The sequence below is a fragment of the Leucopleurus acutus genome (genome assembly GCF_964270905.1).
Source record: "Leucopleurus acutus genome assembly, chromosome: 13".
NCBI classification, from domain to species: Eukaryota; Metazoa; Chordata; class Mammalia; order Artiodactyla; family Delphinidae; genus Leucopleurus; species Leucopleurus acutus.
Genome location: NC_139155.1, coordinates 80,859,163 through 80,886,411, shown reverse-complemented (window position 1 = coordinate 80,886,411; position 27,249 = coordinate 80,859,163). Strand labels below are relative to the sequence as shown.

Genomic DNA, 27,249 nt, shown 5'->3' with positions numbered 1-27,249 from the left:
TCCTCACTTTTCTTTCTGTCTCAGTTTCCTCATCTATAAAATGGAGTTGATAACAGTACCTAGCAAATAAGGTAATTCACACAGGTTCAGAGGGTTAGGCCGTGGACATCTTTGAGGGCCCATCACCCTACATGTCACTCAAACAGGTGACACAGCTGCTCTAGGCAGCTGGGCATCCCCTGCCACTCTCAGGATCCACGAGGCACTTCCTCAAGGCTTAGCTCAAATTGCACTTCTCTTTCGTAGCTTCCCTTAACCCCCAAATCAGGTAGAATGAAGCACACCCTTTCTCCTGTTCCCAGAGCCTAGCATTTTATGACACTGAATCACAGTAGCTGGTTTACATTATCTGATCACTTGTTTGATCACTTGATCTGATCACTTGAAGTCTTTAGAGTAGGGGCTTTTTTGTTTGATCATCTTTATTGCCCCAGGCTCCCAACACATAGCTCGTGGCATTTAATAGAGTGCAAAAAAATATTTGCTGAATCCAACAACTGTTAGTGAAATGCATTAAGGTTTCTTAAGTTCCAGTTTGTAGAGGGATGGCTTTACAGTGGATGTCAGCTGTGTCACCTTGCCCGGTGGACATTCCTGACCCCCTTGTTTGCATAACAGCTCCCGTCCATCCTTCCTCTGGGGACTCCCCTTCCCCACACAAGGTGGTTACGCGGCCCTATAGGCCACAGTGCTCTGGGACATGGCATAGGCCTGGTGAGTCAGAGCCAGAGTGATCATCCCAGATAGGGGTGTGTAGCCCAGACCGGGCTAAAGAGAATGAAGTCCTGGGATATTCCACAGAGGCTGGAGAGAGAAGGAGCCCCCCAGCTCGTGTGAGCAGCGCCTGGGGCTCTCTAGGGCCCTGCGGCTCCCATCCCCCTCCACCTGGAGGAAGCTCTCCAGCAGTCAGAGAGCTCTGGGCAGTGAGTGAGATGGTAGATGTGGGACAACAGTCCTGAAGGCCAGCTCCACCCCTGAAGTTGGACTTGGTAAGAGCTAAGCAATTCTCTTTTCTGCTTCTATCGGTTGGGGTTGGATTTCTGACACCTGTACCTGAATGAATCTTGACTAATACAGCTTTTACCTTTGTAAGGATTCATGGTGTAACGCTCTGCACGCTATGGAAACCCAGCAACGGTGCCTTCCCACTGCCCTGAAGTGCCAGGCGTCTCCTCCTTTCACCTCTCCTGCCCTTCTCTTGAGGGAGTGATACTGATGACACTGATAGAGGTAGCATTCAAAAGTCTGGGAAGCAGGAATGAGGAGGGAAAGTAGTGAGTTCATCTCCTATACAAATACTTTATGATGATCTGTGATGTGAGGGAAGGCCCTGAAGTGGCACTTTGGGGCACATTATATTAATCAAGGCTCTTTCAATAACAGAAAATCAAGAGAACCTGGATTAAGAGAATAAATAAATAAAGGAATGGAATGTATTGGCTTATGTAACTGCAAAGTCCAGGAGTAGGTCTGACTTCAGGCATAGCTGGATCCAGAAGCTCAGACAATGACATGAGGGATTTCTATCTCTCTCCTCTGCATTTTTCTGCATTGATTTTATTCTCGGGTGGTCTCTTCCCATATAGGAGAAAAGATGGTCACCAGCAGCCCCAAATGTATTTGTTACCAGCAAAGAAGGAATGTGTGGTATGTAGAGAGCAGTAAGGTTAGATAGAGAGTTGGAGACCCTATCAATGAGAAATGCTTTAGGACTTCCCTGGCGGTCCAGTGGTTGGGACTTTGCCTTCCAATGCAGGGGGTGCGGGTTCAATCCCTGGTCAGAGAGCTAAGATCCCACATGTCTCGTGGCCAAATAAACCAAAACATAAAACAGAAGCAATATTATAACAAATTCAATAAAGACTTTAAAAATGGTCCACATCAAAAAAAAGAAAAGAAAAAGAAAGAAAAAAAACATAGAAATGCTTTAGGGTGTAAGTAATAGAACACCCTACTGATGGGACTTAAATGATAAAGGTTTATTTATTGCATATATTAGTTGTCTGGAGATAAGTAATTCCAAGCTTGGCTCTCCCTGCATGCCAGGGGCCCAAGTTCTTTTTCTCTTTCTTCTCTGCCATCCTTAGCATTGTCAGCAGCATTGTCCCTCTGGATCACAAAGTAGCTGCTGTGACACCAAGCATCATATCCTCACAATGCCTAGAGGCATTCTGAGAAGGAAGGAAGGAAAGAAGGAAGGAAGGGGCCAGAAGCAAAAACAGCTTTCTCATTTTCGTGTTTTTCATTTCAGGGGGTAAAACCTTTTCCAGAAATCCCCAGCAGACTTCCTTCTCCATCTCATTGGACAAAATAAAGTCACCTGACCATCTCTGACCGATCTCTTGCACAGGGGAAGAGGATTGACATGATCAACTATGACCAATCATGATTCACCTCTTTGCTGAGAGAGCAGCACAGCTGTCCAGATACTCACCCTCTCTGAGTTTCTGGGCTGGTGAGTCCCATCCCCAGTCTTGGGAGGTGAGTCATGATCACCCTCATGGAATGTGGGGGAAAGTCTCTGGGAGGGCTTCTGTACCAGGTCTTTGGTGAGGTTGTTGAGCTGCTCATTTAACCAATCCAGAACTTGACCTAACTCCATTCTTGTTTTGTGAAATAATCAATCCCCTTATTGTATGAGTCATTTTGAGTTGGGATTCTGTTACTTGCAGCTGGAGGCATCCTCACTATCCTCTAACTCAGGCAGAATTTGCTTGAGGCAATACTTTGCACACTTGCCTTAGGGCTCCAAAGACAGAGGGCACATGGCGGGCGAGCCGGTTCTGTCCTTCCAAGGTCCATCTCAACTGCAGCCTTGTCCCTAGAGACTTTCCTGGCATGCCCAGTCACAGTCATCCTGCCGTCTTCTGAATCCCACGGCATTTTTGTGCCTTCTTCTCATTGCCCGTCCCGGATTCTTAAAGCACTGTACCTTCCTGGGGAGGAGCTAGGTGCCAGCATCATATGGGTGAACATGCCCGGTGCCTGCCTTCAGCTGTGCGAAGTCTGCTTGGGTTTACTCTGCCTGGCCTTTGTTCATTCACTCCTTCATTTATTGCTCCCAACAGTCCTGTGTTGAGGGGCTTCTCTGGGCCAGGCCTTGTGCAGATGAAGGAAAATGGTCCCCACCTGCAAAATGCATGCTGTCTAGCCCGGCCACCAGGGAGCAGGATAGGGGCCCCTAACACAGGCTTCAGGAGAATAGGGGTAGGGAAAGCTCTAACACAGAGACCACAGAAAGTGCCCACTGAGAACTTCCCTGGTGGTGCAGTGGTTAAGAATCTGCCTGCCAATGCAGGGAACACGGGTTCGATCCCTGGTCCAGGAAGATCCCACATGCCGAGGAGCAACTAAGCCTGTGCGTCACAACTACTCAGCCTGTACTCTACAGCCCATGAGCCACAACTACTGAGCCCACGCACTGCAACTAGTGAAGCCCACATGCTCTAGGGCCCGTGCTCTGCAACAAGAGAAGCCACCGCAATGAGAAGCCCGTGCACTGAAACGAAGGGTAGCCCCCACTCACCGCAACTAGAGAAAGCTCGCGCGCAGCAACGAAGACCCAACGCAGCCAAAGAAGAAAAAAAAAGTGCCCACTGAGCTAAGACCTACTTCCTTTAATCCTCCCAGAAGTCATGTAAGGGGCAGACACTATTATCCATTTTGCAGGGGATGAAATCACTGTTCAGAGATGTCAGGTAACTTCCCCTAGATCACACAGCTAGACAGTAGCTGAGCTAGGACTTGAACCCAGACAGGCTAACTCCAGGCCCATGCACATAAGCTCTGCACCACACTGCCTGTTCAGGCTCGGTGGCCTACTTGCCAGATCTCTGCTTATCCACAGTGAGCTCCTTGAAGGCAGGGACCCTGTGCTGCTCGTCTGTGTCCACCAGAGCACCTTGCACTTAGCACTAGCTGAATATTCAAGGAGATAATATTATTTCCTGAATGTTAATATTGACTCAAGAGATCTCCTGTTTCTTCTGACATTTACTGAACTCACGCTAGGGACTTTACAGACTTTAACTCAATCGTCATACTGGCCCTAACAGGTGTGTATTATTACCTGCCTTTTACAGAGATGGAAGTGAAGCACAGAGAGGGTAAGGAATTGAACCAATTCCTTACCACACAGCTGGTAAGGGGAGAAGCTGGGATTTGAACCCAGGTAGCACAGATGCTTAATAACTTATTTGTAATGATTATGCAAAACAGCTTCTTTGGAGGCTCATTTCATAGTAATGCTCAATTGGAAAGGGACTTTCTTAGGCAGGGAATGTGGGAAGCCATGGAAATTTGGAGGTGAGAGATCTGGGTTCTGATTCTAGCTCTGTGGTGTGATGAGGTAAAGTTTAATTTTATTCAGTCATTTTCTCCAGAAAACTAGGGACATAGTGAGGAGAGAGCATGAAGCTTGGCTTCAGGGAGTTTCCAGTCATTGGAAAGAGACAGGAAAAATGTATATACAGACAGAGAAATAAAACTATGGCAGGTTGTCTTACATGTTATGAAGGAAACAGAGTTGAGACAAAGAATAAAGCAAATGGCTGGGCCCAGGGTAGCTCGGGGGCACTCGTTATCCAGCGGGAGGCAAGGGTTGGGGATGGCCTCTCCGAGGAGGGGGACAGGAAGGGATGGCCCCAGTCCTTCAAAGGTGTGGGGAGGGCCTTCTGCACAGTGAGAACAGCACATGCAGAGGTGGGAAAATGCTGGGCAAGTCAAAACCACGCGCTATGGGTTGAAGTGTGTCCCTTTCAAACTCATATGTTGAAATTCTAACCCCCAGTACCTCAAAATGTAGCCTGGTTTGACATAAGGTTTCTATAGATGTGATCAAGTTATTATTTTTTAAAGGTTTTTTTAAAAAATTAATTAATTAATTATTTTATTTATTGGCTGCATTGGGTCTTTGTTGCTGCGCACAGGCCTTCTCTAGTTGTGGTGAATGAGGGCTACTCTTCATTGCAGTGCGCGGGCTTCTCATTGCGGTGGCTTCTCTTGTTGCGGAGCACGTGCTCTAGGCGCGCGGGCTTCAGGAGTTGTGGCTCGTGGGCTCTGGAGCGCAGGCTCAGTAGTTGTGGCGCACGGGCTTAGTTGCTCTGCAGCATGTGGGATCTTCCTGAACCAGGGTTCGAACCCATGTCCCCTGCATTGGCAGGCGGATTCTTAACCACTGTGCCACCAGGGAAGCCTGAGGTGGTCAAGTTAAAATCAGCTCATTAGGGTGGATCCTAAACCGATTTATGACTAGTGTCTTTTTTTTTCCTCGGCTGCATTGGGTCTTTGTTGCTGCACGCGGGCTTTCTCTACTTGCAGTGAGTGGGGGCTACTCTTCATTGCCGTGTGCAGGCTTCTCCTTGCAGTCGTTTCTCTTATTGAGGAGCACGGGCTCTAGGTGCGCAGGCTTCAGTAGTTGTGGCGCACGTGCTTAGTTGCTCCACGACATGTGGGATCTTCCTGGACCAGGGATCGAACCCATGTCCCCTGCATTGGTAGGGGGATTCTTAACCACTGCGCCACCAGGAAAGTCCCATGACTAGTGTCTTTAAAAAGGGAAATTTGCAAACAGAGAAGCACCCAGAAGATGGGGGTAGGGCAAGAGCAGGATGATGCTTCTATCAGCCATGAACGCCCAAGACTGGCAGCAACACCAAGATAGGAGGGAATCCTGGAACCGAGCCTTCCCTCACAGCCTGCAGAAGGAACCGACCCTGTAGACACCTTGATCTCAGACTTTTGCTTCCAGACTGTGAGCCAATACATTTCTGTTGTCTAAGCCATTCATTTTGTGGCACTTTGTTGCTGTGGCCCCAGCAAAGCAATACACCATGTACGTCTCACAGTAGCTGGGACGACAGAAAGGAGAGGGAATGTGGTAGAAGGTGAGATGGGAAAGGCAGGTCAGGGCCAGATCACACAAGGCCTTTCAGGCTCGGGTAAGACTTCGGATTTTACTCTAAGATCCAGGAAAACCATGGATTGGTTTTCAAACTGTCATAAGCAGAGAAGTGATGCTGTGTAGAGAATGATTTGGAAGGGAGCAAAATAACAGCGGAAAGACCAGAAAGGAAGCCACTGCAATTATCCCAGTGAGAGAGGATGGTGGCTTGGATCAGGTGGTGGCCACAGGGGTGGAGAAGACAGAAGAGGTTCCATAGGGACTTCCCTGGTGGTCCAGTGGTTAGGACTCCATGCTTTCATTGCCGAGGGTCCGAGTTCGATCCCTGGTCGGGGAACTGGGATCCCATAGGCTGTGCGGCACAGCCAAAAAAAAAAGAAGAGACATCTGAGGGCCAGGTCCATCTGGACGGTTAGTGAGGGGGAAAGAGAAGGGAGGAATCAATGGCGACGCCTGGATGGATGAAGATGGTTTTTTGTTTGCTTGTTTGGGCCACGCCTCATGGCTTGCGGGATCTTTGTTCCGGATCATGATCAAACCCAGGCCCTTGGCAGAGAGTGTGGAGTCCTAACCACTGGACCGCCAGGGAATTCCCGGGGATGGTTCTTATTCTGAGTCAAAGACCAGATGTGGGAGTCGGGGGGAGATTTGTGGAGGAGAATGAATTCCTTTCAAACACGTGAAGTTTGAGATAACGGATGCAACATCCCAACAGAGATATAAAGCAAGCAGGTGGATCTGTGAGTTCTGAGCTCAGAGCAGGGTCTAGGCTGGAGGTAGAAATTTGGGGATTTGACTGCATCAAGGTAGTCTTTCACATCACAGGAGTTGGTGAACTCACCTAGAGAGAGAGGAGAAAGAATAGGAAGGCCAGGATTGAGCCCTGAGAATCCCCTACTTCGGGGGGCTGGTGTGACTGAGGAGGAGGCCTGATTGCTGATGTGAGGGAGAAATTAAGGCCTGGGGCTGCCAGGCCAGCCCAGGAGACCAGGGAGGGCCTTCCTGAGGAGGCGGCAGTTAAAGTCGGGGCTGGCCGGGGGAAGGTGTAGCTGCTGGAGGAAACAGAAGCACAGAGCAGGGGGTTAGTTTCATGAAGTATCACAGACTGAGGGGCTTGAAGCAACAGAAGTTGATTCTCGCATGGATCTGGAGGCCAGAGGTCTGAATCAAGCATTTTTGGCACACAGTAAATCATGAGGCATTCTCCAGTGATCCAACCTAAAACGGCCCTTCCCTCCTATCTCCTTATACGCTTTCATTTTTTATCCTAGCACTTACTGTTTTGTTTTGTTTTGGCCACTCTGCACAGCTGTGGGATCTTAGTTCCCCAACCAGGGATTGAACCCGGGCCCTTCGCAGTGAAAGCGTGGAGTCCAAACCACTAGACCACCAGGGAACTCCCATCCTAGCACTTACTGTTATCTGAAACTTTGCCCAACTTTGTTTGTTTTTAGGGTGGCAATGCCTGGGACTGTTGTATTCACCGTCATATCCTCAGAACCTAGACTAAGCCCTCTAATTACTGAAAGAACAAATAAACCATAAAAAAAGAATATGTATAGAAAATCTTGGAAGAAACAATGACTTCCTGTGTTGAGATAAGGGTACTTTTAATTTTCCTCTTTCTATTTTTCTGCTTTAAAAGTAAAACATCCTATTTGGGGGTAGATGGAAATGTTCTACATGTTGATTTGGGTGGCAGTTACACAGATGTATACAATTGTCAAAACTCATCCAACTGAATGCTTAAAGGCTGCATTCTGTTATATGTTAATTACATCTCAATAAAAAATAAACATACAAACAATATACTCATGTATTTTAATAAATTTATTTATTTTTATTTTATTTATTTTTGGCTGCATTGGGTCTTCATTGCTGCGCGTGGGCTCTCTCTAGTTGCGGTGAACAAGGCTACTTTTTGTTGCAGTGCGCAGGCTTCTTATTGCGGTGGCTTCTCTTGTTGCGGAGCACGGGCTCTAGGCACACAAGCTTCAGTAGTTGCGGCATGCAGGCTCAGTAGTTGTGGCTCTCGGGCTCTAGAGCGCAGTCTCAGTAGTTGTGGTGCACGGGCTTAGTTGCTCCGTGGCATGTGGGATCTTCCTAGACCAGGGCTCGAACCTGTGTCCCCTGCATTGGCAGGCGGATTCTTAACCACTGTGCCACCAGGGAAGTCCCCTACTCATGTGTTTTAGAAGAGAAAGCTCCTACTATTGTTGTACAGCAGTTAGAATATATAATTGTAAATAGGATAAGTAGAAATAAGTGGAGATGTGAGTTACATAACAAAAATTGGTATTGAATCTCTATCATAAATTAAGTTTGGGGACTTCCCTGGTGGTCCAGTGGGTAAGACTCTGCACTCCCAATGCAGGGGGCCCGGGTTTGATCCCTGGTCAGGGAACTAGATCCCACATACATGCTGCAACTAAGAGTTCACATGCCACAACTAAGGAGCCCATGTGCCACAACTAAAGATCCTGCAACCCACAACAAAGATCCCACGTGCCACAACTAAGACCCGGGGAACAGCCAAAATAAATAAATAAATAAATAAATAAATAAATAAATAAATAAACTAAGTTTGACTTGTGATAAAAGAAGAAATAAAGAAAAAGCTCTTATAGAATATAAGAATATAGAATGGATAAACAAGGTCCTATTGTATAGCACATGGAACTATATTCAATATCCTGAGATAAACCATAATGGAGGGACTCGCTTGGTGATGCAGTGGTTAAGAATCTGCCTGCCAATGCAGGGGACATGGGTTCAATCCCTGGTCCAGGAAGATCCCACATGCTGTGGAGCAACTAAGCCCACGCACCACAACTACTGAGCCTGTGCTCTAGAGCCTGCGAGCCACAACTACTGAGCCCACGTGCTGCAACTACCGAAACCCACGCGCCTAGAGCCCGTGCTCTGCAACGAGAAGCCACCACAATAAGAAGCCCGCGCATCACGATGAAGAGTAGCCCCCGCTTGCCACAACAAGAGAAAGCCCTCACGCAGCAATGAAGACCCAACACAGCCAAAAATAAATAAATAAAATAAATAAATTTATTTAAAAAAACATAATGGAAAAGAATATTTTAAAAATGTATATATGTGTATAACTGAATCACTTTGCTGTACACCAGAAATTAACACAACATTGTAAATCAACTATACTTCAATTAAAACAAAACAGAAAAAACTCTTGGAAATATTTGTGCACAGACACATATACCAGTCTATACCTGCCAAATTAACACTGCTTTATAATATCCCTCAGTAGTTTATAAAAATCTTGTTCTAGGCTTTCTCTTTCCCCTATTTATTCTGTAATAAATTGAAGCCACAAATTAAGCTGATCCCTCCAGAATCTAAAGTTTCCAGTTAGCCTGTTTATGCCTGTTTGACTGTGCCTTTGGGGGCAGTTACTGAGTCTACACGCTCAAAGAAAGGACTCTTTAGGGTCTAGATAGTTTTGTTCCAGAAGCAACTTTTCCAGCTGGGGAAGCACCTCGGCTCCCATGAAGCTCCATATAAAAGAACTGAGATGTCAGCTTACTTACTTGGTGTGGCCTGGACCCCGAGTCCCCCAGGGTGAAGGGCCCTGACAGGCAATTTCCCAGAGCCAGCCCTCAGGTGTAGCAGGGGAAGCAGTGGCATTGTTTTCTTCGTCCTTCTTTATTAGCTCTGGCTCAGGCCCCGCTAAAGTGGGAGAGAGCCAGGGAGAAGTCAGAAAGTTCCATGAGGGGAGGGGAAGGCTTGCAGAACTGCTATCCTCACACAAAAGTAATCTCAACTCAGTACTCTGCTCTTTTCCCAAAGCGATCACAAAACAGGAACTGGGGGCTGTGTCCTTTGTTCCCAAGTTCCAATGTTAGGGGAGCAGAGTGGTGAGGAGACCAGATTTTGGGGTCAGACAATGCTGAGATGGGGCGCTACCCTTTTCACATGTTTCAGCTATGTGACCTCAAGTCAATGCTGAAATATCCCCCACTGAGCCTTGGTTTCCTGATTTGTAAAATGGGATAACTCTACCTACCTTACAGACTGGTGTTGAGTACAAGGAAAGCACACTCAACGCAGTAACTGTAGTTTGGTACGTGGTTGGGAATTCAACAAATGCCAGCTTGCCTTGGAATCAAACGCCTCAACAAAGACAGGACTTGCTTCCGCTTCTAATTCTTGGCAAGAGCAAGGTGACTCTATCAGCTCTGGGTCCTACCAAAGAAAACAGAGATCTGGGGTCTGCCCCTCTGGACTGTGTACTTGAGGTAACCAGGGCTGGAAAAGAGGTCTCTCAAGGGGATGTTCTTTTAGGTTTTTTCTAGTCTACTTGGGCTCACACAAGCAAACAATAATCCAATCAGGGTTCTCTGGCATCAGTTACCTCCCTTCCCACAAGAATGTTCTCTCAGAAGGTGAAAGAAAAGTGTTTTTAAGAGTTCACCAAAAAGGCAGCCCTTTCCTGCAGGCTAACGGAGAAGAGAGACGCTGCTTAGTGGGGCTTATCTTTCTGGGATTATTCTGGTTCTGAAAAGCAGCAGAACATCCTTATTTACAACTGTGAGGGGCAGTGGGGCCCCAGGGAGAGGAGATCCCGGCATACAGGAAAAAAAAGGAACAGGAGAGAGCTTTAGCCTGACTGTGGCCAAGCAGAGCCAGGAATCTCGCCAAAGAGAAAGTGCAGCATTGGCAGCAACCAAGAGGTCCTGTATAGACTTTTAGGAAAGATTCTGGGCCACAGCACGGGGCCTCCTCAACCGGGCCAGGAGAATCTGGCGGCAGCCCCCAGCCTGGGCCTGTTCCCACGTAATTGAAGTTGAATGTGCTGGGGGGAGGGCGCCGGAGGCTGCAGAATCTCGGCGTCCGCAGTTGGCCCTGTTTGGGATCAAAGCCAGTCAGTGTTGATTTTGCGCAGCCTGGAAACAAATGAAACGAAGGCTGTTTTCCTGAGGTGTACGTTTTGAAAGGAGGCTTTTCATTTGTTTCCCCAAGGACAGGTGGAGCAGGGAGGGGGGAAGTTGTGACGTGGCTCTTCTGTTGCAGTCCCTTTGGCAAACGGTTTTGGGCTCATAGTTTCCGAGTGAGCATAAACTCATCAGAATGTGTGAGTGGGCACAGCTACGTTGAGGGCTAGGTCCTTCACAAAAGATAGTTCCTGGAAAATGCTGCTGGAGGACCCGCTGGCTGTGTGTAATAAGTCCCAATTCACTCTCCACTGGAGTGTTTCCAAGTGAGCAACTCTCCTGATTCCTTCTGAAATTTTCCATTTCTTCTTCTGTTATAGGTCTTTCTCCGTGATTTGTTCTTCTGCCCAGAAATTAGTTTGCGTTCTCTCTTTTTCAGTTAGCGCCGCAGCCTTTTGGTGTGAAGCACGATGGTAATGATGTAAAGTGATACAAGCACGTATCTCAAGTGGTGGAAACACCTCCTTCTTTTAATGGCACTCGCCTTCTCCCAGCCCTCTAGCGAAAGTCTGAATTTTTGGCCCATCAGGCCATAACCAAGGGACTGAGAATTTAGAATTAAAAATCGATATAGCTGGAGGGATCTCCGTTGCTTTTTTTTTTTTTTTGCGGTACGCGGGCCTCTCACTGCTGTGGCCTCTCCCGTTGCAGAGCACAGGCTCTGGACGCGCAGGCTCAGCAGCTATGGCTCACGGGCCCAGCCGCTCCGCGGCGCGTCGGATCTTCCCGGACCGGGGCACGAACCCGTGTCCCCTGCATCGGCAGGCGGACTCTCAACCACTGCGCCACCAGGGAAGCCCGCTCTTTCTTTTTAAGTGAGGAAACAACTGAACAAGGAAGTTTGGTCTGGGACTTGCTGCTTCTTCCAGGCAGAAGATGGCAAAAGACATCTCCAGAGAGGCCAAGTCAGAACTGTTTTTCCTATTCAACCATTTATGCTTAGTGTGCCATAGGCTCACTTTGATCTTTTGGAAAGAATCGCACCGTCAGTAGTGTTGTACTAGGGTAGATTCATTCTGGGTGTCGTACACCTTCATGGTCCAAGACCTTGCAGGTGATTGCACTCTTGGATGGACCCCTCCTCCCACTCCCTACTGGACAAACTTCTCTGCATTTACTTCGAGAGGCTGCATCCGAAAGGAGTTTTGGGTCAGGGGATTTAGAACAGGGTCTGAAAAGAAGTAAAGCTTCTTTAGTTCACGTCGTGTGCTTGGTAATTAGCCTTGGAGTAACAAATGTTATCTGCACCAGTGCAGCTCCGTGCCAAGTACCAGAACTACATTTTGCAGCTGATTCCAGTGAGAAGTTTCTGACCCGAAGCAGTTCAATGTTAGGCCCCAAAGACCACAGTCATCCTGTATAAGACAACGGATTGTTCATCTCTTCCTGGGCTTCTTTAATGCGGTAAGAATTCAAAATCCAGATTAAAAAACCAACTGCAGAGCCCCTTTCGGGCTCTTGTAAGCTTTCAGAATCACAGTGAGAGAGAGCACACTCAATGTTCATGAAGAGCATACTAGCTAAAATGATGCTAAAATAGTTTTGGCCTCTGGAAGTACAGCTTTCAAAATTCATGTCTGATAGAAACTGCTATCGTAAATGACAGCATTCCGGGGAGGGCACGTGAGTTTCAGGGATGCAAGAAGGGTTACCATCAAGTGGTAAATGGTTACCACTACCTTTAAAAAATACAAAGAGGATGTAAAGGAGTTGATTATGACATTGATCAGGAAAAAGAGGCCACACTCCCCGTCCCCCACAAAAAAAGTAAAAGATAAGTCTTATATAACTTCCCTGAAGTCTCCTAATGCACAAATGCAAAGAATGTTTTTTGCATGCCGCAGGCTGACCGCAGTACTGCATTTGCGGGGAGGAAATCAACTTCACATCACAGAGACACTCGGCTTTGGCTCTGGGGTAAAACTCAGGGTTCCTAAAGGGAAAGCCTTTTCTCCCTATTACGACTTCACTCTGTCATTTAAAAATTTTAACTTTAAAAGCCACATCTGTTGGTGTAGCCACTGCACAGAATTCTAGGACTCCCGTTTCAGGAATTTTCACGAGCAAGAATGAAGACTGGCCAGCAGCAGAGGCCTGCCAGAGAACACTTGGTGCCTTCCTAAACTTGCTTCAGGTGTTGGCCAGGTCTCTGGGTAGTTGAGATGTCCCCCAGCACCACTGAAGAGCAGGAGCTGAGTCTTCAGAAATTCCTGAGAAATTTCCCTTCTACTGCCAACAAGTAACACAGCAGAATGACCACGGCATAAATCAGCTTTATCTTGGAGAAAACAAAATAGCTTTCCTCAAATGTTTTAAAAGTGACTTTCCATTTTTAGATAAGCCCATGGACTTTATCACAACAAACTAAAATCTGCCACCAGCCCAAGCAACGTGGCATCGTGCAGAGCAGCCAAATCTTATGGATAGTATTTGTAGCTTGTGTATCCCGACTGCACTAGGAGAGGGGTTTCCAAGTGATGACAGAAGGTTGTTCATTTGTGATTTGCCAAGTTCTCCATATTCTACTGGCTGACTGTTTAAATCACTTTCTCAGCCCTTCTGATGAGGACAACTTCACTGCGCAAGCAGGAGCGGGGAGTTGCTTCAGTGCTTTTTCTTACATGGTGGATCCTTAACAAGTCACATTTATGACAGTTTCCAAAAATAAAACAACCTCAGCTCAGTGTAGGGCCTGGAAAAAAGTCTTAGGCGTAGAAATTGACTGCTTTTAGTTTGCAAAAGAATTGTGTGCCTGGGTCTTCTCCTAACCCAAGCTTCCAAATTCAGAGGATTTTCCCTATTCTGTACCTGGTTCAGCTACTTTTTCTTAGATTATTCAGGTACAAGCTCCAAGCAAATGTCAACCAGAGACACAGATTTCACACGGGGCAGAATCATTTCAAAGTTTGGTTATTTTAATGCAATTTCATTGTTCAAGGTAGTATGGATACGTTAAGTGGTTCACTTCCATCCTGTAGGAAACACTAACAGCTTCTACCTTATGTAATTTTGTCAAATTCAAACATGACTTGTTGACCGGTTTAATAAAACATTTTCTTTACATAGCTTGACAAGTTTTTCTGGAACATTTTTTTAAACCTTCAAGTAGTTTGGAAACATTTGCCTATTTGCTCATTCCTCTGGGCACAGCCTTTCAGAGCATTTATCCCATCTATACTGAAAATCTCTGTTCTCCCAGCTGGTGGTAGGCTGCTTGGTGGAGGTGATCGCAGAGAAATGAGCAAGCAAGCTTTGTCAACTACTTCTAATTCTCTTAATTAGTATGCTGCGACCCACCCCAGCCTCTGCAAGGTCAGACATGCAAGACGAGTACTTGGCCAGAAAAAGCAGGATTCTAACTAGTGTAAAAATAGATTTTAAATAAAATAGAATCTCTATAGGAAAGAGAATTAAGTTAGCTTCCCATTCCCACTCTTGCTTTAGGATATCTGTATATATAAGTGCAAGGGGGACTTATGGAGTTGGTTTGCCCTAAGAAAAAATTGAGAATGTCTGAGTACATTCATGTTGCAAAGTTACCGGGAAGGTTCTTTGGGAAATGCTGCGGCACATCCCACAGAAGTGGATGGTGATTAGCGAGACAGTTGGTGTGTGAACAAATAACGTGCAAAATGTTTAGGTCAAAGAGGATGAGGCCTAATCGTAGGCTAAGAACCAATTCTGAAGTGTGATAATTTGAAAACCTTGGCTAATTATAAACACAGGAAAGAAAACCCATCATTTAACACTATGTCTTGTTAACCTACCCAGCTACCTCTTTTGGAAGCGAAATTCCAACACGGGTCTTACTTTAATTTTGCTTAATTTCCACACATTACGATTTTTTTTTTGACATTTCTGTTTCTAGAAAAAGTACACAGCCCCTCTTGTTGGCCCACACAAGCATTACATGACTGTTTTAAAGGGGCCTCTGTTAAAATTCTAATTTTTGGATTTAGCCGCAGCCTTCTGGATATGCCTTGAAGGCATAATTGAAAATCTGCCCAAGTTCCCTTTAGCCGCAACCTGAACACGCAGCCCAATCTTTTGTAAACACTCAGAAAATACTGATCCCAGCAAAATACAGTCAGCCAGTCAGAGGCCTCACTCTGCCTTTTCACATGGATGATAAATCTGCCTGCTTATTCTTGCTGGATGCTAGGAAATCCATTCTGAGATTTGAGTCTCAGAGCAAACATTTAGCCTCCTTCTCTGAGGTACATAATGAGCTGTGGAGGCATCAAAAATAAACAAAGTGGGGACATCACCATTTTTCCTACACTGGGTCCACTCAGTCTGCTCGGGGCTGTTTGTTTTTCCTGGCTAGGCCTGGAGCAAGAGGAGATGGCTGCTGGTGACAAGCCAGTGCCAGGTTTACAGACCCAGCCTCTTTTCATGTAACATTTGACCAATTATTCAATTCCCTGGAGGCAGGGAGGGAGGCCAATGCTAATGCTAGGGAATTTTCATAAATCCTCAGTGGCCATGGAGAACCTCTCTCTCAAGCAGCTGCGATGACCTCAGGCAGGTTTGGTGCTTTAAGGATAGTTACCTTTGAGGGGACACAAAAAAATTCTACCTCTTAAAGTGATTCCAGAACTGAATGTCTAATACACCAACTCAATAAATACAACAGAAATATGCACAGCAGAGTTGGGGCATCTATCAAGTAGGAAGGCAAAATGGTCATTAGAACGTCTGAGGTCAGTGAACTATTACGGTTGAAAAAGCAGCCACCTTTGAAAACACTGCCCGTTTCCCTCAGCTCTACTAGCTGTCAGCCCTCTAACGTTCGTTACACCACACGGTAGCAAATGAAAGATCCGAACAACTGCGGCTTGATCTTCACTTATACTTATTCAGGGTCCACCCTACATTTAGCTGAAGGCCCCAGCACACCCTTGCTGTGCCAGGGAGAACAGTCTCAAGGACATGTGTTTTTCTGAAGGTCACTTGCCCCTCTTGCTGCGGCCCTTCCTGGAGGACAGCTTCCCGCTGCCCCCCGAAGACGGGGGGCTTGAGGCCGAGGCCATGGCAATGTTGATCTGTCCCTCCTGGATTTCCTGCCGGGTCTCAGCGGGCAGGTGGTTGATCTTCTGCTGCGTCTCCAGGTAGAACATGACGTCCCGCAGCTGCTCCTGGATCTCAGTGATCTGCAGGTCCTTCTGGTCGCAGGTCTCCTTTAACACCCTCTCCTCTTCCTTCAGCTTGTTCTGCAGGAGGACTTGGTTGGCTCGCAAACACTTGTTCATTTCCTGCTCCTCTTTGAGCTCTGTGGTGAGTTTGGCCACTTTCGTGTTTAGCTGAGTGCACCTTTTACAAAACAAAGGAAAACAAAGCACGTTTTTCATTTGCTGACACAGTCCCCTTTCTGCTCTGGGATTGAACAGAGGAGCCATGACCTCAGAAGCCATTTAGGGCAGACCCCGCCCTCCCATGGCCAGGGGGACTGGTTTGCTGCCATTGCAACAGCTACCTAAAACAAGAATTTTGCTCTAGTTAACTAAAGTGTAGCCTCAGGACATTTTTTTTTTTTTTTAAAGGATCAGAAAATTTTCAATAGCAGAAACTATTCTGTGATTCATGGTAAAATTTCTACTGCTTCTCTGTTTTGTTTACATGGGTGGCTTAAGAGATGATAGCTATGATAAAGAAGTTATGAAGAAAAGTGACATTCTTAAAGAGTCAAGTATTCTGATCTCAACTGCATTTGCTGGAGAAGAGTTTGCAAGAATAGGGAGTGCCTTACTGATGCTCAATCTTACTCACAAGTAAAGAATGACAAAACACCACTTGAGATACCATTTTTATGTATCAGAATGCCAAAGAGCTCAGATGTGGGAAAAGGGGGTACTCCCACACGCTGCTACTACAGTGTGAACTGGCACAAACTCCTTGGAAGTCAACTTGACACCATCTATGAAAATCAAAATTTCACCTGCCCTTTCACACAGCTATTCTACTTCCAGGAATTTATCCTATAAAGTAAATATACTCAGGACTGCACTAAATGACAAATGCAGAAAGATGCTTATTGCAACATTGTTCATAGTAGTGTGAGACTTGAAACAACTTACATGTCCTTCAAGGGGAACTGGTTAAAATTGTTATGGGACCTTCATATGATGTTACAAAGATCAGAATAGATCTAGATATGCCAGTACAAAAAAACCCAAAAAACAAAAAAACTCCAAAACAGAATATTTTACCAAATAGAATACCTGATATTATTCAAGTTTTGTAGAAAAAAGATGTATATGAGAGGTTTACACAGGTACCGCAAAAGACCGAGAACAACAAAGATTCACTGGTACCATTACTAATGGTTACCTCTAGATAGCCGGATTTGGGGATGAAAGAAAACTTCCAGTTTTAACTTTTAAATTCTTTGGAACAGTTCAATTTGTTAGGGTGCTGAAAGCATAGGAGGATTTTTGATTTGTATTTCTATTAATGTAGTGTTGTTTTCACAGCAGTTAAAAAACACCTTTGCAGGGGGCTCCCCTGGTGGCGCAGTGGTTGAGAGTCCGCCTACCGATGCAGGGGACATGGGTTCGTGCCCCGGTCCGGGAAGATCCCACATGCCGCGGAGCGGCTAGGCCCATGAGCCATGGCCTCTGAGCCTGCGAGTCCGGAGCCTGTGCTCCGCAATGGGAGAGGCCACAACAGTGAGAGGCCCGCACGACGCAAAAAAAAAAACCCAAAAACAAACAAAAAAACACCTTTGCTCAAGAGTTTCTTTTGGGGTGATAAAAAATTCTGGAACCACACAGTGGTCATAGCTGCACAACACTGTGAGCTGCATACTTAAAACGGCAGAATCTACGTTACATAGATTTTACCCCCCAATCCCCCCACACAAATGACTAAAAATATCCACCTATTTGCAATGAGGGAGAACAGGTGAAAGGTATACAGGAATTCTTTGCACTATCTTTGCAACCTTTTTGTAAAACTAAATTTATCCCAAGATTAAAAAAAAAAAACTTAAGGGACAATTATCCCCCTTAAATTTATTTTTTATCCATTTGTCTGGAGTAAAAAAATCCAATTATTTTTGTGAGTATAACTTAAACTAGAAAGGTAGTTTCAATCAGTAGCAATTATCTTCCCAAATAACACTAGTAGAGTCTGTTCTTGCCATGTTGTTGATGAGTTTTTTGCTCCATGTTCAACATCTTTGCCTGTAATTCCCGACCAAGGCCAGAACACATGCCATCTTCAGCTTAAATGTAAATCTCTTTCCTAACTGCCATTTCTCAGCCACCATGGCTCAGAGATGGTCTGGGCACAAGGAAGTTGCTTTCTACAGGCCAAAATGGAAGATACTTGCATGTAGCATGAGCACAGACATCAGGAGAGCGTCCTGCATTCCACATGGCATCCATCTGGCATCAAACACTGAATTTTTTAGTAAACAGGAAGTCACAGTAGGTTTGCTCCATATATGGGGAGAGCCCTGAAAACCTGGTGATACACACTTGACAATGAGAGTGTGTCCATGGGTATAAAGGAGATTATCTGTTTATGGAACCTGTTAGAATAAAAAAGCTAATTAAAAGAACAGGCCAGTTATACCTACTTTCTTTCCACAGACTGCTTTTCTTTCAGGAGATCATTTAGTCTGTGCTCCAAATTATCACATTTCTCAATTGTTTCTTTAAATTTGGTCTTCATGTTGTTAATCTGAAAGAGCAAACAGAGATCAGTTTCACTTCACAAAGACAAAGCTGTGTGGCCTTTGGGGCTAACATCACAATTTTTTTTCCCAATTACCTGTCTTTAACTTTGACAAACCAAATATGGAAAAGGTAAGACCATTATCTGAAAGAATTTCTGCAATAGGAATAAAAATTTTGAGAAATCCTTTTTTTCTTACCATTTCTCTAAACCAGGATCAAGAGGGTCAAGAGCTACTGAATGTTGAGTGAAACTGCCAGAAGGTAAAGAAAGAGCTTCAGGCTGTAGAGCATGAGATGATTTATCGGAGGCCAGACCAGAACCTCCCATTCTTTGTTTTTAAATTGAAGCGTAGCTGATGATATTGTGTAATATTGTGTTAGTTTCAGGTGTACAGCAAAGTGATTCATATATATATATTTCAGATTATTTCCATTATAGGTTATTACAAGACATTGAGTATTGTTCCGTGTTATACAGTAAATATTGTTCCCTGTGTTATACAGTAAATCCTTGTTGCTTTCTATTTCATATATAGTAGTATCTGTTAATCTCATACTGCCCTTCCTTTCCCCTTTGGTAAACATAAGTTTGTTTTCTATGTCTGTGAGTCTGTTTCTATTTTGTAAATAGATTCATTTGTATTATTTTTTAGATTTGGATATAAGTGATATCATGTAATATTTGTCTTTCTGTCTGACTTCACTTAGTTTGATAATCTCTAGGTCCATCCATGTTGCTGCAAATGGCATTATTTCATTCTTTTTTATGGCTGAGTAATATTCCATTGCATATATATACCACATCTTCTTTACCCATTTATCTGTGGATGGACATTTAGGTTTCTTCCATGTCTTAGCTATTGTAAACAGTGCTGCTATGAACACCGGGGTGCATTTTTCTTTTCAAATTAGTTTTCATCTTTTCTGAATATATGCCCAGGAGTGGGATTGCAGGATCATATGGCAGTTCTGTTTTTAGTTTTTTAAGGAACCTCCATACTGTCTTCCATAGTGACTGCACCAATTTACATTCCCATCAACAGTGTAGGAGGGCAGAATCTCCAATTCTTAACTGACCAGTTTTTTAACTCTTGAGATCATATTCTAAAAGTTACACTTGACCCTTGAACAATGTGTGGTCTCGACCCTCCTTGAAGTCGAAAATCTGAGTATAACTTTATTGTCGGCCCTCCGTATCCATGGTTCTGCATCTGTGGATTCAACCATTTGCGGATCCTGCAGTACTGTAGCAGGTATCCACTGAAAACAATCCACTTATAAGTGGATCTGTGCAGTTCAAATCCATGCTTTTAAGTGACAACTGTATTATCCAAATAATCTGAAGTTACTTGTAACAGGTGATTCTGTTTGGTGCTTTTTTCCATCCAAGTTCACTATTAATTTACTCATGTACTGTGAAGCCATATGGAACATAAGCAGTTCTTATTTTGAGTTTATATAAAGGCAATTTACAGAGAGAATTCAAATTACATTGTCTTAAAAACTTAAGAGAAATTAAAAATTCTGGTGTATTATGTGTCAGATGGCAGCAATCCTAGCAAGGAGTCTGTGGAAGTCTAGTTATGTAGACACTGGATTCACACAGGTGTTAAGATCTACAGACTTGGGAAACACCTCAACTCCACTTGTCTAAGGACACAGGAAGACAGGTGGATCGTGAGGTAATAATAATAATAGGAACAGAAGTGACTGAGGATTTAAGTCCTATGGCCCAGGTCCTGGCTAGGTGTTTTATAGGTAGTATCTCATTTATTGTTTATAACAAGCCTATGACTTAGGCATGTAAACTTTTTACAGAAACTGAGGCTTAGAGAAAGGTGAGGCAATACACTCCAAGGTCACCCAGCTCGAGTGACATGGGTCCAAGATTGGACCCCCAAGTCTGGGTCCAAAGCCAATTTCTAAATCTCTCTCTGCACTATACGGGAGGCCAAAGCTCTACAGCAAAGGAAAACTGACCTCTTGGCAAGATTTAAACTCTTAGCAGAGATCCGTGATGCATGCAACATCCATCACGCCAGAAAAAGGGCCACTACTTTTAACGCTTTCTTTTTTTTTTTTTTTTGCGGTATGTGGGCCTCTCACTGTTGTGGCCTCTCCCATCGCGGAGCACAGGCTCTGGACGCGCAGGCTCAGCGGCCATGGCTCACAGGCCCAGCCGCTCCACAGCATGTGGGATCTTCCCAGACCGGGGCACGAACCCGCGTCCCCTGCATCGGCAGGCGGACTCTCAACCACTGCGCCACCAGGGAAGCCCTTAACGCTTTCTTTTTAAACATTTGCTACGGCTCGCCTAGCAGGTCTCTAACAGCACTGCTCCCTCTTTTTTTAAATAAGAAATTAACTGTTTTGTAGAAATTAACTTTAGAGCCAACGTCATTAAGTTGGAAGAACATGCAATTAAAGAGAGATTTCTAAGAGTTCCTCTATGTCATAAAAATAAAAATAGCTTTCAAATTGCTCTCATTCTATTTGGTATTAATTTTCTCCTCAATATTGTTTTAAAATAAGACCACTAGATCCTTCTGACATTTTCTCTTAAACTGACTCCTGTCAGTTTAGGGAAATTGGAAAGGACAGAAATGACCATCAAAAGGAACCAAACTGTCTGTTTTGGTCACTAAAGACAATAAGCTACACACATTTAAATCAAGATGAAAAATATCTAGAAACCTCAAAAAGGTTTCTGATATTGCTAGAGACAAATGTTACAATGGCTTAAATTAGTGTTTGTTTTTTTAAAATTTATTTTTGGCTGCACTGGGTCTTCATTGCTGCGTGCGGGCTTTCTCTAGTTGCAGAGAGCGGAGGCTACTCTTCGTTGCGGTGCGCGGGCTTCTCATTGCGGTGGCTTCTCTCATTGCGAAGCATGGGCTCTAGGCACGCAGGCTTCAGTAGTTGTGGCACACAGGCTCAGTAGTTGTCGCTCGCAAGCTCTAGAGCACAGGCTCAGCAGTTGTGGTGCACAAGCTTAGTTGCTCCGCAGTATGTGGGATCTTCTCGGACCAGGGCTTGAACCCGTGTCCCCTGCATTGGCAGGCGGGTTCTTAACTACTGCGCCACCAGGGAAGTCCTAAATTAGTGTTTTTAAAAGCACTTCTGACCATTAGCCCTCAGTAAGAAACACTTAGTGTATACACACACACACACACACACACACACACACACACACACACACACACACACCCTGATACAAAAGTTTCACAAAACAATATTAAATGTGATACACTCTGACATCTACCCTATGCTAATAAAAATGCCAGTTGTAGCCACCAAACTCAGTTCACAATCCACACCTGGAGAAAGAGCAATTTCTCCATGGAGCTAGAGGTTTAGAAAGAAAAGAGGTATCTTTAGGGGAATGCACCTGTACTGATGGCCTACTCTATGCTCTTATACATGGCCCCACTAAAACTATGAACCTTCAAGTGGGTATGAGCTTCATTTTCCAGAACAGACTCTGCTCACATACTACAGCAACTGTACTACCTAAGGCATCGGGGGACTGGAATAGTATTGTAATTGAAGTCCGCAGTGAATTTCAATCTGCAGCTCCTCTCCTCCCCCACATTACCTTTATATGAGGCCCATGACCAAGAATCTCTGCCAGTGAAATGCACGGTTACTGTTTTCCCCCTGCATGTGCTCTACTGCTGAAGGGGCCAACGGACAGAGGACTGGTCAAAAGGAGGACAGCAGCAGGAACAAAAGGCTTGCATCACCAATTAACTTACGGATAAGTGACATTTTTTACTAGAAAACAAAATATCCTTTTCGAGCTTTTTATTTAGGGCTGCCCTTGCCTCTACCTTATCCCTACCTAAAAGTAGACACAAGTTTCACATTTTTAGCTTCCCTGCCCCTTGACTTGCTTTCCATGGGCGTGTGTTAGGGAATGCAGTTAATCCTAAAGAGTCTTAAAGGGCAGAGAGAATCCTGAGCTTAGCTCTCAAGGGTCTGCACAAAGCACTTTAGGTGCTCACGCTGGTACAGCCCGTAGAAAAACCCATTAGTGAGGCTGCATGGAGTTGCCAGTGCTCCTCCCTGGGAGCCCCAAACCTGACACCAAGTGGCAGCGACCTCTGCTCTGCCTTGTGAGTGCCATCAGATGCACCTCCTTCCCACATGGACTCCAATCAAGCCCTATTCAGAACAGTATGTCAAGTGACCTGAAGCCCCTCTGGAAAGACACTTCCATTGCTTAGAAGGTTCCTGTAAGAATTTCATCATGAACTTTTCACCAAAGATCATTTTAAAGCTGGTGTTAAGCCTTAATGAAAAAACCTGATTTCTCCTCATTTGTAGGCATACTCAGAAACTTGGGCCCATGGGCCTGGCATAAAGTGAAAGCTTGGCCCTGCCTGCTAAGCTCCACGATAACACCAGCTACCACTGAGGTGAGCCCCAAACCCGGCTCTGCAGTCCCCCCATCTGAGGGCCCAGTTGCTGGTGAGGATTCGCAAAGTTATTAAAATAATCACTTTAAAAATAATCATTTAAGTCAATCATTTAAAAACATTTTAAAGCCTTTACTTAACACTAAGAGAATCACTGAATTATGAACACTGTCTCTAGGTCCTGATAACGGTTCCCAGAGCCCTAGTTATACACAAACACTCAGGCGCTCACTGGTTTTCAAAGTCCCTGGTCTGGAACTCTCAGGGTTCCTTGTATATGCTGGAGCCAAAGGCCAAACCAAGCAGGTGGAGCTCTGGGCCACTCTGGGCCGGGTTTCCACCAAAATCACATCACTTTTCTCTTCTATCCATCTGAGTAGTGAATGGCCTTTTCTTTAAAGCATTATTTTGTTAAATTTTCAAGACTACTGCCCTAGACTAATAAGGTGCCATGGTGACCACTTCAGCATCTCTGCCTAATTTTATTCCCTTCAGTTTCAAAGCACCATCTTGTTGCCTCAGGAGCGCATATTCAGCTCCCCAAAGCAGCTGTTCCCAAGGTGACAAACCAACTGGCTGACTGAAAGTACAAACCCTCATGCACGTACTTCTATTTTTTAAATGGAATTGCACAAGGCACTAGAAAACCTGATTGAAGTTAACAAACAAACAATATCCCAACCCCAAAATACCAAGCCTTTAAGTCCAAGGTTTCTTTGGTTTCAGGTATGTAGCAAGTATTTTATTTCTTCCCTAACTTAGTATAGGGCTCAGCACAAAATAAAATTGTGTATAGGGCTCAGCACACAATAAAATCTTCTTGATTTACTAATCCTAGGTGAGAATATATGTCTGCTTCCCTTCTCCTTTTAAATTATGCTTAGTTGATTACATTTGCAATAGCGTATTTCTGTCTCTTCCTTTTCCTCTTTTTGACTAACTTCATTCTCATTGTGGTCTATAATTTCTTGTTCCCTGATACGACCTTCTGGGGCTAAGTCTCTAGCATAATGACAAGTCAGGTGTTTACTACTTCTCCCTGGAAACTTGATGTAGAGTTAGGTTACTGGGGTGAGCCAACTGATTTCAAATCTTTTCTTTTTCCTACTCCTTACTAGCCCCCAGCTTTGTTGAGATTTAACTGACATGTAACAAAGGTTTCTTTTTAGAGGTAAACCAGTTCTCTACCTATAGATGAGACTGAGAAGGAAGACTCTGAGACCCCTTTTTCCCTGTACTCTTCCTTCTCCCCCCAACATCAGGCTATCCTGGCATGTGGCATTTCAGCAGTCACCAGACCAGAAACTTACTTCCTCTGCTGTGTCCTTCTCTATCCGAACTATCTTGTTTTCCCAGTAGATTCGTTGAGACTCCAGCTGGCTTGTTAGTAAATATGAATACTACAAAAACACAGAATGAACACCAAAACATAAGTCACAGTTGTCAGTCTCTGAAATTCAATTAAAACCTGACTTTTAATGACCTGCAGAAGATTAAGAGGAACATACGGAATGTATATTACACCTTGGTTCCACTCTACTCAATAAACTAGGGGAACACAGAGATGACAATTACACTTTAGTCCTCTGGGGGCTTACAATCTATAGGGACAAACAGAGAAATGTACAATTTAAAAAACCCTTAGATTTCTGTTTAAGCTGACTTCAAGAAGAACTACATGGTTTTGTTTTTTTTTTTTCCCTTCATTTCTTTCTTTCTTTTTACATCTTTATTGGGGTATAATTGCTTTACAATGGGGTGTTAGTTTCTGCTTTGTAACAAAGTGAATCAGTTATACATATACATATGTTTCCACATCTCTTCCCTCTTGTGTCTCCCTCCCTCCAACCCTCCCTATCCTACCCCTCCAGGCGGTCACAAAGCACCGAGCTGATCTCCCTGTGCTATGCGGCTGCTTCCCACTAGCTATCTACCTTACGTTTGGTGGTGTATATATGTCCATGCCTCTCTCTCGCTTTGTCACAGCTCACCCTTCCCCCTCCCCATATCCTCAAGTCCGTTCTCTAGTAGGTCTGTGTCTTTATTCCTGTCTTACCCCTAGGTTCTTCATGACCTTTTTTTTTTCTTAAATTCCATATATATGTGTTAGCATACGGTATTTGTCTTTCTCTTTCTGACTTACTTCACTGTATGACAGACTCTAGGTCTAGCCACCTCATTACAAATAGCTCAACTTCGTTTCCTTTTATGGCTGAGTAATATTCCATTGTATATATGTGCCACATCTTCTTTATCCATTCATCCGATGATGGACACGTAGGTTGTTTCCATCTCTGGGCTATTGTAAATAGAGCTGCAATGAACATTTTGGTACATGACTCTTTTTGAATTATGGTTTTCTCAGGGTATATGTCCAGTAGTGGGATTGCTGGGTCATATGGTAGTTCTATTTGTAGTTTTTTAAGGAACCTCCATACTGTTCTCCATAGTGGCTGTACCAATTCACATTCCCACCAGCAGTGCAAGAGTGTTCCCTTTTCTCCACACCCTCTCCAGCATTTATTGTTTCTATATTTTTTGATGATGGCCATTCTGACTGGTGTGAGATGATAACTCATTGTAGTTTTGATTTGCATTTCTCTAATGATTAATGATGTTGAGCATTCTTTCATGTGTTTGTTGGCAGTCTGTATATCTTCTTTGGAGAAATGTCTATTTAGGTCTTCTGCCCATTTTTGGATTGGGTTGTTTGTTTTTTTGTTATTGAGCTGCATGAGCTGCTTGTAAATTTTGGAAATTAATCCTTTGTCAGTTGCTTCATTTGCAAATATATTCTCCCATTCTGAGGGCTGTCTTTTGGTCTTGTTTATGGTTTCCCTTGCTGTGCAAAGGCTTTTAAGTTCCATTAGGTCCCATTTGTTTATTTTTGTTTTTATTTCCATTTCTCTAGGAGGTGGGTCAAAAAGGATCTTGCTGTGATTTATGTCATAGAGTGTTCTGCCTATGTTTTCCTCTAAGAGTTTGACAGTTTCTGGCCTTACATTTAGGTCTTTAATCCATTTTGAGCTTATTTTGGTGTATGGTGTTAGGGAGTGACCCAATCTCATACTTTTACATGTACCCGTCCAGTTTTCCTAGCACCACTTATTGAAGAGGCTGTCCTTTCTCCACTGTACATTCCTGCCTCCTTTATCAAAGATAAGGTGACCATATGTGTGTGGGTTTATCTCTGGGCTTTCTATCCTGTTCCATTGATCTATCTTTCTGTTTTTGTGCCAGTACCATACTGTCTTGATTACTGTAGCTTTGTAGTATAGTCTGAAGTCAGGGAGCCTGATTCCTCCAGCTCCGTTTTTCGTTCTCAAAATTGCTTTGGCTATTTGGGGTCTTTTGTGTTTCTATACAAATTGTGAAATTTTTTGTTCTAGTTCTGTGAAAAATGCCAGTGGTGGTTTCATAGGGATTGCATTGAATCTGTAGATTGCTTTGGGTAGTAGAGTCATTTTCACAATGTTGATTCTTTCGATCCAAGAACATGGTATATCTCTCCATCTATTTGTATCATCTTTAATTTCTTTCATCAGTGTCTTATAATTTTCTGCATACAGGTCTTTTGTCTCCTTAGGTAGGTTTATTCCTAGATATTTTATTCTTTTTGTTGCAATGGTAAATGGGAGTGTTTTCTTGATTTCACTTTCAGATTTTTCATCATTAGTGTACAGGAATGCCAGAGATTTCTGTGCATTAATTTTGTATCCTGCTACTTTACCAAATTCATTGACTAGCTCTAGTAGTTTTCTGGTAGCATCTTTAGGATTCTCTATGTATAGTATCATGTCATCTGCAAACAGTGACAGCTTTACTTCTTCTTTTCTGATTTGGATTCCTTTTATTTCCTTTTCTTCTCTGATTGCTGTAGCTAAAACTTCCAAAACTATGTTGAATAAGAGTGGTGAGAGTGGGCAACCTTGTCTTTTTCCTGATCTTAGTGGAAATGCTTTCAGTTTTTCACCATTGAGGATGATGTTGGCTGTGGGTTTGTCATATATGGCCTTTATTATGTTGAGGAAAGTTCCCTCTATGCCTACTTTCTGCAGGGTTTTTATCATAAATGGGTGCTGAATTTTGTCGAAAGCTTTCTCTGCATCTATTGAGATGATCATATGGTTTTTCTCCTTCAACTTGTTAATATGGTTTATCACATTGATTGATTTGAGTATATTGAAGAATCCTTGCATTCCTGGAATAAACCCCACTTGATCATGGTGTATGATCCTTTTAATGTGCTGTTGGATTCTGTTTGCTAGTATTTTGTTGAGGATTTT

The 27,249-nt window shown here is 44.1% G+C and overlaps 1 protein-coding gene across 2 annotated transcripts in view; it reads right to left on the bottom strand.

Moving 5' to 3' along the window:
* Positions 1 to 13,773: 13,773 nt before the first annotated feature.
* The window catches only part of BRAP (BRCA1 associated protein), a 37,673-nt gene continuing 24,197 nt past the window's right edge, over positions 13,774 to 27,249 (bottom strand). The window contains exons 10-12 of one of the 2 annotated variants that reach the window (XM_082852605.1): positions 24,274 to 24,363; positions 18,446 to 18,549; positions 13,774 to 16,176 (exon numbers count right to left, since the gene is read on the bottom strand). In XM_082852605.1, the coding sequence (XP_082708731.1) occupies positions 15,813 to 16,176; positions 18,446 to 18,549; positions 24,274 to 24,363 (558 nt within the window). In that variant the 3' untranslated portion in view covers positions 13,774 to 15,812. The remainder of the gene's footprint in view (positions 16,177 to 18,445; positions 18,550 to 24,273; positions 24,364 to 27,249) is intronic. The other variant, XM_082852606.1, reaches the window with a different exon arrangement.